General features: G+C 40.0%; 1 protein-coding gene across 2 annotated transcripts; it reads right to left on the reverse strand.

Moving 5' to 3' along the window:
* Nucleotides 1–560: 560 nt before the first annotated feature.
* LOC149690746 (uncharacterized) lies at nt 561–10,431 on the reverse strand. 2 transcript variants are annotated; one of them, XM_089870567.1, is made up of 14 exons: nt 10,093–10,431; nt 6,698–7,105; nt 6,338–6,638; nt 5,912–6,283; nt 5,678–5,815; nt 5,052–5,615; nt 4,108–4,911; nt 3,749–4,048; nt 3,524–3,678; nt 3,332–3,452; nt 3,070–3,146; nt 2,832–3,009; nt 2,712–2,776; nt 561–2,658 (listed from the first exon to the last, which is right to left on the reverse strand). In XM_089870567.1, the coding sequence occupies exons 2-14, from the start codon at nt 7,058–7,060 to the stop codon at nt 820–822; spliced, it is 5,277 nt and encodes a 1,758-aa protein (XP_089726693.1). In that variant the 5' UTR covers nt 7,061–7,105; nt 10,093–10,431; the 3' UTR covers nt 561–819. The 2 variants fall into 2 exon arrangements, with proteins under 2 accessions (XP_089726693.1, XP_089726694.1); XM_089870568.1 differs by lacking the exons at nt 5,052–5,615; nt 5,678–5,815.
* Nucleotides 10,432–14,128: the final 3,697 nt, after the last annotated feature.

The raw sequence follows: 14,128 nt of genomic DNA on the forward strand, positions 1-14,128 counted from the left end.
AAGAAAAAAAACACCCGTGTAGTACGAAGGCCCGCCCCGCTCCCCTTTTTTTGCTAGTGTTTAATAAAAAATACATGCTTAAATTAAGTATTTACATACATTTACCTAAATACGAAATGTATCCCCTAAATATCTTTGAAAAAGAAAAAATAAAACAGATGCCTGACTGATTTAAATAAAGCTGAAAAATATCATGTATGAAAAATAATTTGTCATGTTTCATTTATTTTCACGGATTCCCTAACCATGGATGTTATGAACCCGAAAGGGGACAGGAAAACTGTAAAAGCGCGTGTTTTGTCAATACAAAATCTATTGTACGCACGAGCGAGGGGATCCTTATACCTCCATCTCAGTACTGTTTAAAGCTAGGCGCGTGCAGCGGGGGGGGGGAGTAAATTAAATGTGTTCCCCTAAGCTCGTGCCGCAAATAATTTCTACCAGTCCTCTTTTCGAATTAAAGTCCATGCACTAACCGTAGATTATAAGAACTTGATATAATTCTTTTTATTTTGATTGATATTTACAGTCAAAGACTTAGTATGAATAGAGCGTTCCGGTGCGAGATAATAGCTATTTAATTATAAAGATTATACAAAAGAATTAGGTACTTAATTCAAACGACAATTTTACAAGCGTGTGCCAATTTATTTTGTTTTTGTCCCCAAAAATGTTTGTTGGTAATGTTCACTTGGCATTTTGCCTGAATTTTTCATTCTTTCTTTCTCGGGAGAGAGAGAGTGCAAAGCTGCGAGAAGTCAACTTTTAATCGGTTTAATCAATCTTCGCTTAAGGTATTTTTACTATTTTTCACAGTAGCTACCTCTTAAAAATATTTTTAGGGAACCATCCTCTACTTTTGGGTTTAGTTTCTGGAGACGATGGGCAACTTTTAGCCCCGATTGCCGATTGACTACTAGATTTTTGTGGTAAATTAACCGTGGGTGGGTCCTCTATGCTCGGGTTGTCAATAGCTAAGAACATGCTTTGCCGACATAATGCCCCAACGGCTGAAGTCGAACCGGATTGCTTCGATTTCTGTAATTTTTTCATTTTTCCTTGTAAGAAACCTCGCGAGGAACTGCGGGTAATTTCACGAGGCGGTTCTTGCGTACGTCTGTCTAACGTGGCGCATTTTCTATCAACAAGAATTGGTTTAGGGACGTCCGCGACTTCCGGTTTAGTGTCCTCAAGTTCAATTTTATGGATGATTGTCTTGGGTTCCAGTTTTTCCTCGATTTGCGCTTGAATTTTATCCAGTTCGTAATTACGAAGTAGTTCTTCTTTCGCTTTTATTTGGGCTTGAATTCTGGCTCTCGAATCTGTGGTAATTCTTTGTTCTCTTTTGATATTGCAGGTTGTACTTGGTAAGCCCGTGAGAGCCTCCTGCGAAGTTAATGGCGGTAGCTCAATTGGATGGTATTTGACACCTCCGGAACCTATATCCTCTTTGGTAGGGCTATATTTAACAAAGGTCTCTTCGTGGGTTACTGGTACATCAATTGGGCGGTGGTGTTTAACCGGTGTCTCTGTTGGAGCAGCCGGAACCTTTGGCCAGTATTTGTTACCATTCATGTTGAATACGGGTTTAGGTGGTTCTTGGGTGGGTGAGGTTTCTACTAAACAAACGCTATTTCTATCCTTGTCCGATTTTAATCTTCTTGGGCTTCTGGATTTGATAACCGGGCTATCAGCTGATAACTTTAACGATGAGAAACTAGCTAATGGTTTAGGTTTAACAGATACCTCTAAGTCCTCGGCGAATTTAGGTTGTGGTGTTTCTAATTTCTCGGACTTTGCTAAGTCGGTTAAGCTAGTAAATGGTTCGAAAAAGTATTTAGGGTGTGTCCTGGGTAATAAAGGTGGTACCATTTCGTCCGTGGTTGAGGTAGCTGATTGAGATTGTGGTAGAATTTCGAATCTAACTGGGCTAATTGATGCCGGTGGTACTGATTCCATTTCTGTATAACAAGTAGCGATTGGCTCTGGTTCTGACAAGGTCTGGAACTGCCAATTACGATCCATTTGGACAGTAGGGGTTGCCATCTCGTCTTCCAAAAAGAAATCAAAGTTTGGCCTACGAAATTTGGGTTCTTCCTCGATACCTTCGTCTAGTACAAATTGGTTTTGACTCGCGTTGGAAATTTTTGGTGTCACGTCCTCTGACGTTGCGGTACTTTCTTCCGCCCCCTCTACTGGCTTCTTGGGGTCACTCGCGCCATCGTCCTTTTCCTCGGTAATTGGTATATAATAAGTGCATCCAGTTTCATCTTCCCTGGGTGATGGTGCTTCGGTTGTACGTTCCTGTCGCGCTAACCGATGTCTGGACCAACTCTTTCTGTTAGTGGGAATGTCCTCCAAGAATGAACTGTCTGAAGAAGTTGAGTAATTGTCGTCGTTATCCGAACTTGAGGACGATGAAGTCGCCCTCCATCGACGATTGGGTAAACGCAAAGCGAAGGAAACTGCTTCGTTCAAACTGGAACTTTCGCTACACTCGGGTCCTGAGACACTGCTGACGTTGCCAGCCGAGCTACGACGCACTGTGATTTGCGGAGGGAAATTACCACGCGGTGAGGAACAGAGACTATCCGGGACTTCCATTGGTGAAGAACAACCCGTGTTTGACGCTGAGGCCTCGTGCATCAAGGAATTGAACTGGAATTAAAATATGTTAGTTTAAGATGACCACAGTGCCTTTGAAATTATACCTCAGATTGTTCCGAATATGCCCGGGATTCGCTGCGCCTGCGTCGTTCATCTTCCGAGTCAGCCCCTGTAATTACGTGACATAAGTGCGTGTTTAAAAAAATTTAACGTTAATTGCGTACCATGTTCGCTAAAGGACGCCGTTGAACTTTTCTTAACCGTTTGCCACTTCCGATTGTAATTGTTATTGCTACCGTTGTTGTTCTCCTCTGATTGCCTGTTGGCCTTATTACTTTGTCCCACTTCTGTCGTTCGTTCATTTACTGTCTCTGTATTGTCTTCGTCGATGATGGGGATATCCTGCATTGGTATCAATAATCATAAAGATTGGAAAAAATATACGTGGTTAATTATTACTACCTTTGAAGAGATGGAAGCCCTTTTGGCTTCGACTTCGGCTTCGGCTATACTTGCCCGATCCCACTCTTCAGCAATCCCTAAATAGACACAAAAAATGGGAAGGTCTTCTTTTTATGAATCATCCTAGCACTTCACCTCTAAGATATATATCAACCCAACCCACCCATCCGATACGCCGTTTAATTTTTAAAGGACTAGTTCCAATAGTTGAAAGCCATATCAGTTCTCAATTCAAACTGAATAAAGTATCTTTGTACTGTACCTTGAGTCGTGTCTTGTAAACACGCTGAGACTGCATTCTTGGCTTCCCTCAATTCTTTAATTTTGTTACTTAAGTCGGCCGCCAGTTCCGCTCGTCTTTCGTTACGAATTCGGCAGATTCCCTGAAGAGATATTTAACAACACCGTTGTAAACAATCCGCCGCAATCAACCAAAATAGACCTAAGTACGTACTTCAATGTGGTCTCGTTCCGCCTTTAACTGTTCGACTTTCGTCTCGAGTTCTTCTACGAGATTCTTTCTTTGAGCTATCTCTTTAAGACTATTTTCCAAGTCCTCGGGTTGACTCCCTGGTCGGTGAACTTCCCATAGTTGTCCACGGTAATTATCTATAACAAATCCATAAATTACCATTAAGTACCACCGTTGGAAACTTTCTTTTTTACGAGCAAATCTTACCCATTTCTTTTTCAAGTTTCCACGACATATCGTTGACTTTCTCTTCGGCTGTCTGTAGTTCGCTTTCTAGACCCTGACAAAATGCCTCTTCTTTCTTCAGTTCCTCTAGTAAGGTTGCGTTTTTCTCTAATAAGGCTAAGTAATTTTCATCCGCGGATGGAACGCTAATAATGATCGACTTGTCCTCGCATTCGCTCTTAATAGAAGGGCTTGGTTCCTTAGCCGAGCTCGAGAATAAATCGGGTTCCGAATTGGCCCGAGAAGAATGCAAACGTTCCGGTGGTACGCAGAGATTCGATTCTATAAGTAATTTAATGTATTAAGAATCATCATAACCTCGAAGGAGTCCCGAAGTTTACCTTTCATTAAGGACGGTAATGAAGTACATGACGTTTGGGCTGGTGGTGATAAATTATGTCCTCCAGAGACGTCATTAAGACTAGTGTCAGAATGGGACAAGCCTTTTTGAAGCTTCCCTTTCTCGTTGACTCGAAGTCCATGTCGGCTAGAGTCCAATAAAGCGATTGTTGATAATTCGGGACCCACTCCCTTTTTGGTCTCCCATTCGTAAAGTTTCTTAGTGAAATCGTCGGAAATCCCTTCGAATCTAAACTCTCCGGCTGAAGTCTTGACCAGTACTTCATTCTTGTTAGTCGTCTTGGCGTCAAGGACGGTTTTCCTCAAGTTTTCGAGTCTCTGAGCTTTGTCCTCGTACTTTTTTCGCTCTTTAGCCAACCTTTCCTTTTCTTTTTCGACTTTCTCGATTTCTTTTTGCAGCCAAGATAAATCTTTGACTCTCTGCTTCGATGTCTTCTCTCCTTTTTGAAGTTTATCTTTTTCGCTTTTTTGTTTGTGTTCGTGGGCGGTCGCGGTAGACGCGCCGCTCGAAGTCAATGTCGTCACGTGCGGGACGTTTTTGAACGAAGATTTATTCGGGTTCCTGACGGAGGCGGACGACTTCATGCGTTCCCACTCTAGGATTTTCTTGTTGAAGTCTTCACTCAAGTTGCTCTGAAGTTCGTGGACTAGGGTAGCCACTGGGGCGGAACCGCAAGGCATTAACGACAGAGGAGGAACTGGTCGCTCGCCCTCGCTACTGGAAGCCGCGTTACCCGAAGATTGATTCGAGTTGCCCACTGGACTGTCCGCTTCGTGAATATCGTCTGAAATGATACGGAATAGTGATTTTTGTAACATTTCGAATAGAGATCATTGAATTTTAGGTTAAGGATATTGTTATGGTTGGACCCCTAAATATGTTTAGGTCACGTTCTTGGCCTAGTTCTTGCGACATTCCCTGTACCTTCGTCGTCGGGTATATTTTCAAAGTCGAAGGCAGTACCAGTTCCGTCCGGTCTCGAAATGGGACTTGAAGGGACCGATCTAGAACAATTATCATCTCTTTTGACGCTTCCCCCAAAAACTCTCTTCATCTTGGTCCATCTAGACTTGCGTCTCATAGTAGGTGACGATGTCAAAGCCATCATAGAGCCTTCATCCTCTACAAAATCAACTGAACCCGAGTCTTCCTTGGAGTGATCGTAATTGCGCGATGATGATCTCTGATCGTATTCGGTTTTAGTATCCGAAATCAAACTCTGCGTGTCTTGGTCGTACGAGCACGAATCACCTTCTCCTTCGCTGGCCAATGAGGTTTCGACGCTGATGGCGGAACTGGCACGTTCGGCCCTTATTGGTACTTCCTCCACTTTTCTATGACTACTTTGTTTCCGTTTTAAACTATCTCTTCTGGTTTGTATAATGGTTTTAACTCGACCCCATGGACCTTTATTGGCCTTCTTTAATTTTGCCAAGGCTTGCTCCGGGTCCATTCCGCTTTCGAGTGTCTCGCAACGTAGTCTCAACTCTACAAGGATATTTGTTAATGATGTTATTGGTGTAATTTAAATGGGTTTTATCATTCATTACCTTGGCCCAATCTCATTTCCTGTTTGAGAGCTTCCTGGGCCAGAGTGGTTGGACTAGGGGTTGACTTCCTTCTTCTAGTGTCTTGTATGGGGGCTTGAAGACTTCTTCGTATATTTGACGACGTATGTCGCTTCGTTCCTAATCAAACGTGGCACACGGTATAGGAGTATTTTCCCAATAACCCCGGCATAAGTAAAATGGGGGGGACATGTACTTATTTCACGTGAGCCTTACCCAGTCTTAGGCGATCCGCCGGTAATTCTCTGAGATCCTCCGACGAAGACGCCGGTAGCAATGGTTCCTGTCCAATTAGAGGTTCGGAGGAACGGTATTCTTTACAACTTTGGCTTTTGGAACCGCCACGAGCCACTCTGAGTTGTCTCTGAGCTTGTCTGGGACTGGAACGTTGTCTTTCACTTTGTCTTCGGTCGGCGTAATTGGTCGGCGTGGTTCTTTCCCAACCTAATGCCTCTTTAACTCGGGACCATTTTGGGAACCGTTTCTTTCCCGATTTGGAATCCACCATTTCATGTCCGACTGATTTACTACGTTCCCTTAACCGTTCTTGGCCTATTGCCGGTGACGTTTTACTCTTGTAGAGACCACCTGTATTTTTTCTTATTAATGTCAAATGATTAATATCGTTAGTAAGACAAATACCTCCGTGATGTCTTCTGTCACTTTGATTCCTTTTACTACTGTATTTCTCTTCCTGGACTTCTTCCGGTTTTTCCGTTTTATCTAAGTCGTTCATCTCGTTCAAACTGACTTCCAGCGGTTGAGACACTGCGTCATTAACCTCGTTTATTTCTCTAGTTAGTTCGTGTAAAGTTTTCACGTCCTCCAAATACTGAACGCGTCTTTGTAGTTTGGTATTTGCTTCCCTCAATTCGCTTAACTGTTCCATTAACTTGCACAAGTTGTCCAAATGATCTAGACCTACTTTAGAATTTCCCTTGACCTAAAACGAGCCCCAGTATTTATTTATTAATCTGTAATAGCAATATAAAATAAACTCACAGCGGTCCTGGAACTACTTTTCCTCATGGGTGAACTCTCCCTTCCCGCTACACAGTAACTTGGTTCCGAAACGGTGGAAGTTTTATGTACCATTTTATCGGCCACGGATGGCATAGCGGTCAGGACGTATTCTAAAAACTCCTGCTCTGATTTTAACGCGTCTTCGATGGCCGCGGTACTGGAACTATCCATTGATTTTTGACTGACATCCTCGCTGGAGACTGTGGCGACTTCGGGTAAAGGACTCGTACCACCATCGCTGTGTCTTAGGACTCTGAGCTTCGTTCCCTTGGCTTGACTACCCAATAAGAGAGTGTCTGACGAATCCACGAAGACGTCATCACCATCTTGTTCTTCCTCCATTTTGATTGGCGGAAGTGGCTTCTCAATCAGTCCAAGGTGTTCAAACTGTCAGATATTTTAGGCCTAATTAGGTCTTAAAGAATTATGGTTTGCCTAAGTTTTGGGTTAAAAACTAGGAAACTTATTCTAAAATTAGCGTGATAGCGATTGCACCACGGAAGTTTTGTTTCCCAAATTGTCAAGATTTTACGGCTCTCCCCTCCCTGTGACGTAAACTCCATAATTTTCTTCAAACAAATTCCAAAAATGTTTACGTAGTAACGAGAATTTCCCGCGCAATGCCTCTTAGATCTATCTGTCAACAGGTGGTTTGCGAACCATCTTTAAAACGTTCGCGGTTTGTGTAAATTTCTGAGCCAAAGATAAAAAAATTTATACACAAATTGAAGATGGTTCGCGTTAGGCCTAACTTTAAAGTTTAAACAGTTTTTATTCTCAAAGCACGTGATATGTCTATTTGTTAAAACGTGCCAAAATTAAAACAAAAATTCAAAACAAAGCTTAAATAGTTTTTCAAAATTTAAACGCTAGCCGCGATGGATTTTTCTACTAGTATAAATATAAACCCATCTCCCAGTTTGAGCAATAAAAACACGTCGAGATATCCGAGACTCGAGCAAATGGTATGAGAGAAAACAAAAAAAGAAGACATTAAATTCTATTTTTGGAAGGCACGATGGCGGGGCTATTTAGGCTGGAACCCCGAAAATGAAATCCCAGGGCTAAGAACGATGAAATTCTTCTTAATTCGAATCGTTTTCATCATCTCCCAGTTGTAAAAGAAACTTTGAGAAGTACATTGAACAGACTATGTGTGGTTCCTAGTAAGTCCTTAGGGACAAGTGACATGGGGTGTGAAATATGTACAGTGGCTTCTACTCTCATAAATTCAGATACGTTTTTAAACAATATAAAAACCAGTGGTGCAATGAAACATTAGATATTCGGTACAGTAATTACACCGACGTAATTCAATTTACCAAGCAAAAATAATTTCTAAATTTAGTATGAACATAAATCTATAATATATTTTATTTTTTTATGTAACTTTTACTTCCATGGGGAATTTGATCCCTTAAGTTATGTATTTCCATCTTTCCTAAATACTGTTAGTATTTATACAGTGGCACCAGTGCCATCCCATAACGCGTGGGTGGGGAATACCGTAGGTTCTAAGACGTCATATTCTGACAGTTTTGGGAGAAACGAGGCTTCTTTACCAAACGAAATCGGTAGTGTCGTAAATTTTATTTTTGTGTTTTTTTTCTCCTTCTAATTATTATTTTTTTTCCCCTTTAGACATTAGTAATTCCTTCCCGAGTTATTTACAATCAATATCGGTAAGGCTAGATAATCTCTCGTAGTCTTTTAGTGGCTTGTAAAATCCAAACACGCTTGCGGTGGTATTTATTATTTAATAGACCATTCCATAAATTCCAAGTGAGAAGCGACCGCCACGGGAGTGGGGAAGGTGACCTTCTCGGGCTATTTCCCTCGCACCACCGTTAGAGGCTAGCCTCCTTTCGCGTGTAGTGAACTCGGGTGAACTCCTTCTGGGGATGCCTCTTGGGGCCGAAGAAAACACCTAAGAGAGTGACCTGTGCGTTGGTTTCTCGTAAGTAATTAATGAAATGGTCTATAAGCTCTTCTACGGCGTTGGTTTTTATCCTTCAAAGTCTAGGGTTATCTTGGGGAGGGTGTAGTAGCTCTGGTAAAAAAAGGAACATTCCAAAAGGGATGAATTTCAGCTGTTGCAACTGAAGCGAGCTCCGTAACCATCTTCATTTCTTAAGAACTCCCCGATTCGTTGTTTCGCCAAAAGGGGGTTTTCTTTATAAGGTTAAAATGTCAAGTTTGTTAGTGATACCGTATTAACACCACCCTGCTTCGCGTTCTTTCGTCATGACTACATCCATTTCAGTCCCTAAATAAAGAACCCATCTTTGTCTATTTAGAAATTCCATTGAGATAAATTTAGGATATGGTTTCATTGATTTTATCCCGAAGTTAATGCCGTCAGTTCATTATATCTTAAAGTATGGATAGCTTTGTTTACTTCAAGTTTAATGGACTTTATAGTTAATCTAATTGTCGATGACCTTTCTGAAACGTCAGGTATTTAATTTCATCTACTATCATTTAGAACAAGTGTTGATCTACAGGGGGGGGGTCACTCTTCGTAATGTATAGTAAATAATTATGTACAAACCTTGATTATAGTTGTCATTGGTTAAGTCTATATAAATATTCTACGGAGACTAACAGCGCGTTACAAGGTTTGAACTTGACTTTTTCCAACCGTGTTTTGTTTCCACAGTCTTTTTGAAAACGAATCGCGCCTGGCTTAAAGTCTCACCCAAGGTTTTTTGACGCGCGAATGTTGATCAGAACGTATGCCATATTTATTATTGCCGGATAAAATTGTTTCGGTACGTGTTTTGCAAAGAAACATATGCTTTTCAACGAAACGTACACTGTCATTTTACTAAGCCTAATTTTATATTGTTCTAAACCTAAGCCATGTAACCTATCGTCCATTTAAAATGAAACAATAGAGTTGGATTCCTAGAGTAAGGAAAGCTGGTTTTGAACTGACTCTGAATTAGTGTACCTAAATTTTCAAACTTGGCTTAAGAAAAAAATAGTCTGGTTCAAAATCCTGGACGCTAAGACTAAAATTCAAACTTAGGTTCTCGTGTTTAAGCGCGAGCGTAAAGTTCAAGACCCTTACGTAACCTTTCTTAGTTGACCTATTCTTAAATATTGATGGGACGGAACAATTTACAGACTCGACGTCATAAGCTAAGCCTAATTTATGCCAAGGATGGGGACAAGTTTATTCTATAAAAACAACATCCTAATAACCCAGTTGCAAGCGCAACATGGAAAGAGAGAGTATCTCATTAAAGAAAACAGCAATTTCTAAGTTAAACATATCCAAAGAAAATCTTTACGTAGCTTTCTATATGAACGATCGAGGTTAACGAGTAAGATTTCTTTTCTCGTATGTTAGACTTAGCTCCCCTACTTACCAATGGCTTGGTGCCAAGAGTTTTTCACGCGCCGAAATTGGACAAGTTACTCGTAGTTCCTAGAGCCTGCGTCTGGTCGGGAAGAGAAATTCCTACGTGAAGACGTTTTTCCAATGATGGTAAACCTCGATGATACGGGTAATCCATGGTGAAGTTTGATAAAACTTGAGTCTAATCACAAACACTGGTATACGATACACTCGCGAAGATGGTTAAGTACTTTGGTTCCTCTACGTTCCTCCACGCGTACGATGTACCACCGTCTCTCAAATCCTAAGACGCTCTGCGGTTGAGTTTTCAATCAGGCCCGCTTGGTGTCGTTAAGGTTAATTTTTTGGGGAAAAGATCTATTTATAGGACCCACTGTCTCCGCTTTTTCTAAATGAGAATCTTCTCTCTGACGTTTTTAGGGTTTTTTCGTCCTCACCTACCGTTAGTGACGAGAGACCTCGGCTGCGACTGTCTTAAATGAATGGGAAGATACCGGTTAACTGAACCACGGGGACACTCGCTGGAAGTACTTCTTCAACGTCTTGGAGAACTGGTAAGAAACAAAACAATATTATGGTGATGTCTTTAGTTGTTTATTAGACTGAGTAGTTGACAATCTTAGGTTATCAATATGTTAAGGAATTTTCATGGCCTTATCTTATCTTAAGAATTTGGTGATAGTAAATTATTTCAAGTATTAGTTATAATACGTGTAAATTTAATTCTCGATACACATGTTACATATGTACAGGAATCGAATTAGTATATCGCAATTTCTACATTCTCTTAATTTAATTCCACGTTATTTTAACGTGCAATTTACATTTGGAACATTTCCAAACGCACATTTCGATTAAAAACGCGTAACACGATATGGCGAGTCCAATGACCCAGTACTTATAGGCGCTGACCACCCCGGATAGACTGACCGGACGTAATCGAATTTGATCGCGGTCTAGTCCACCCGTTATACTGTTAGGTCCCATGCATTTTATGAAACCTTTTTCGATTCGCTCCATCCCATTAATCCATAAACCAGATTCCGAATAAACTAGAATTCTACGCGTAAATTAATTACGTTTAGTTTTAATTCCTCAATGAATATTAATTGTCCATTAATACGACCTTCTATTCATGGACTCCAGTAAGTTGTTTGGGAAATTGTTTCTCAATGGTAGGCAAATGCATTTCATGAAGAAGTTGACGGAACCCATTTGGAGTTTCAAACGTTTTAGAATCTTCCATTCGTCAGATGATTTGTCGTTTTTCATGCATAACTGTTGAAGGTTAATTATAAAGGATTGTCTAGGGGTAATGAACACTCTGTTTTCATCTATGAACAGTTTCTTTAACGATACGTAGTCGTGGTGATCATGATAAATGAAACCATTTGTGGATTCAATCCTCTTCATTACGTTTTGAACATTAGCGTCAGTAGATTTCTAGAGAAAATTAATTTGGGAGATTATTAACAGTATAAGGTTAAAGGTCATTATGTACTCACTGTCAAACTCGAGGTATCGTAGGAATTCATGGAAACGGAGGGCAATTTATTTTGTTCCAAAATTTGGGCAAAGTCTTCCGGGGCCGATTCGGAACAAGAGACTAAGTTGGCCCTCATTTCGCATAGAAAAGAATTGACCAATGGAACCAAAGCCAAAAGTAGAAACCCTAAAGCCAATCTACCGGAAAGTGACCTCGGGGCATTTTGTACGGCTATCAAAAAAAAATTAAATGCAATAATAAACCTACCCAAGAAAATATCAGTTCATACGTACGTTGACGTAATAGGCTGGCGATGATTAGGTAGTTGAAATTTAGATGACGTATCGGATCGAACCGCATAATTAAGATTATTGCAATCAAGAGGACTGTGGTGTATATTATAACCTATATAAAGATTAATTAGGTTTGAACAGATAGGATAATTTTTAACTTACCCTTCTTGAGACTTCCGGAAACAGTTCATAAGTTGTGGTGATACACTGTCCCTTTAAATTGGACACTAATACGGTGTAAGTAAAATCAAAAGGGGTACTGAACTTCATGTCCGACATTCTATCCTCTCTGGCGTAGGAATCGAGAATAATCACATCCACTTCCGGTGACTTTTATTGAACATAAATACGTTTATTTATATTTAATTTCCATTAAATTGGTTACGAACCTTTGTTTGCAAATGTCCAAAGACTCCGCCATAAACTCCATCTTCTCCTTTTCCTTCGTAAGTTGGTTGACCCAATTTTACCTCACTCCAACTGTAGGCCAACTAAACTATAAAACACTTTATAATGAACTTAATACATACCTACCTCAAATTCAAAGATTTTCCCAAGTACTTCCATAAATTATACGCGACACCTGTCACGTTTCCATCAGCTGAGACTGTCGACAGTGGCCATAACTTAACCCCAATTAATTAATTAATGAATTAACCCTTTAAATTAATGTAATTATTACCTCTGTTATGCCAAGTCTTAAAACGGGAACCGTATCATTCCCGTACAAAGACATATCCGATATTGACTTCCAGAAAAATCATAAGAAAATTTTTACTTAAGCTATAAAACGATTTCCATTTAGCTTTTATCGACTCCGGTGTGTCTTTCGTGTTTATGAAGGTTTCTCACCGATATGATCTAAGTTACAGTCCAAATATGAAACATTAAAGTGCATTTCCTAACGACGTTAAGGAAATAAGAAAATGTGAATTCCCTGTTAGAACCGATGGTGTTTACCTAGTTTGTTTGAACTCTTTCTATTTGGTTTTTTCTTTCACACGTTTTACTCTTCTTAAATACCTTTACCTATAACTAAAGGAAGTTTATAGACAACCTGTCGCAGTTTAGGTTTTTTTCGTTACTGAACCAAGTATGTAAATTACTTCTTCAAAGTGTGGTCTTTTCTTAGTTAACTTCCATTAATGGGACCCACCTTGGGCGAGTTTTATATTGGGCTAAAAGCTTTCTTGATTTTCATTAAGATTGATTGGGTTTCAAACGTGTACTTAACCCGTACATGGGTTTGGGTGTTTAACAATGGTTTCTACTTACTTGTAAAGTAATTATAAAAGTCAAAGATTAAGTGCTGGTATACTTGTTAAACTTAGGGTAATTCTAAAAATACGCCTCAATGTGTGTGTTGTGGTTAGCAAAAAGAATTGGAAAGGCGAAAATGCGTATCGATTTTCGATTCAATCTTGTGTTTTGAAAACTCTTTATTGATTTTAAGATTGGTTTTTAGTTGTATTTGGGAAGTTTATTTTGAAACGTAAAAAACTAAACGTTTATGACAATATTCCAGACAGGACTGTTGCCAAATTTAAAGTAATTTTTTTGGTGTTTCTAGGTCATAGGGGGACAGTCTTCGGATATGTCGCGTTGTTATCTTGTTAAACCGTAACTACCTGGGCCAGGATATAATTATTCAGGGTGCAATTGAATGTAATGAATCAGGGAAAGAAATGAGGTTTACTTGGGTGGTGACGAAAGGGTGTTGGGGTCAAGTGACCACCGGTAGACACGGGACAGGCCTATAGGGTAGGAGGAGTGCCTCCATGTACGTGTCATTAATTCTTCAAATTTAGTCACCCTGAACCTTGCCTTACGGCTTTTAATATAATTATTTATTATTTGACGTGAAAACGTGGCCAGATATAATTTAATAGCGTTTGCTTATTTTTCTTATGTTTTTCTTTGATAAGGTGATTTCGATAATGAAGGTGACAGTAGATATAGCCAGGCCGTACAGCGACATTCGACAGATTTCAGTTAATTCATTGAGTTTCAAGGCTGTGAACGGTGACTGTTCCCTTTTCATTTCACCAGAGGATACTGCTTTGGGTCCCATACATTTTACGAAATGCATTCTTATTATTTCATACTCCTTTTGGTAAATTCCCACCTCGACGTAGCGCAATATTCTGGAAGTATTTTACAACTCCATTTTCACGTATTCGAGCCATTACAAACCAAACCGTTCCAAGAACGAGCGAATGAACGGGACGGAATTCTATACCTTAATTTTATCTGTTCCAGAAGATCTT

The sequence above is a fragment of the Phalangium opilio genome, unplaced genomic scaffold (assembly GCF_054372755.1).
Source record: "Phalangium opilio isolate 3A_F unplaced genomic scaffold, DU_Popi_V2 ptg000031l_1, whole genome shotgun sequence".
Taxonomy (NCBI): Eukaryota; Metazoa; Arthropoda; class Arachnida; order Opiliones; family Phalangiidae; genus Phalangium; species Phalangium opilio.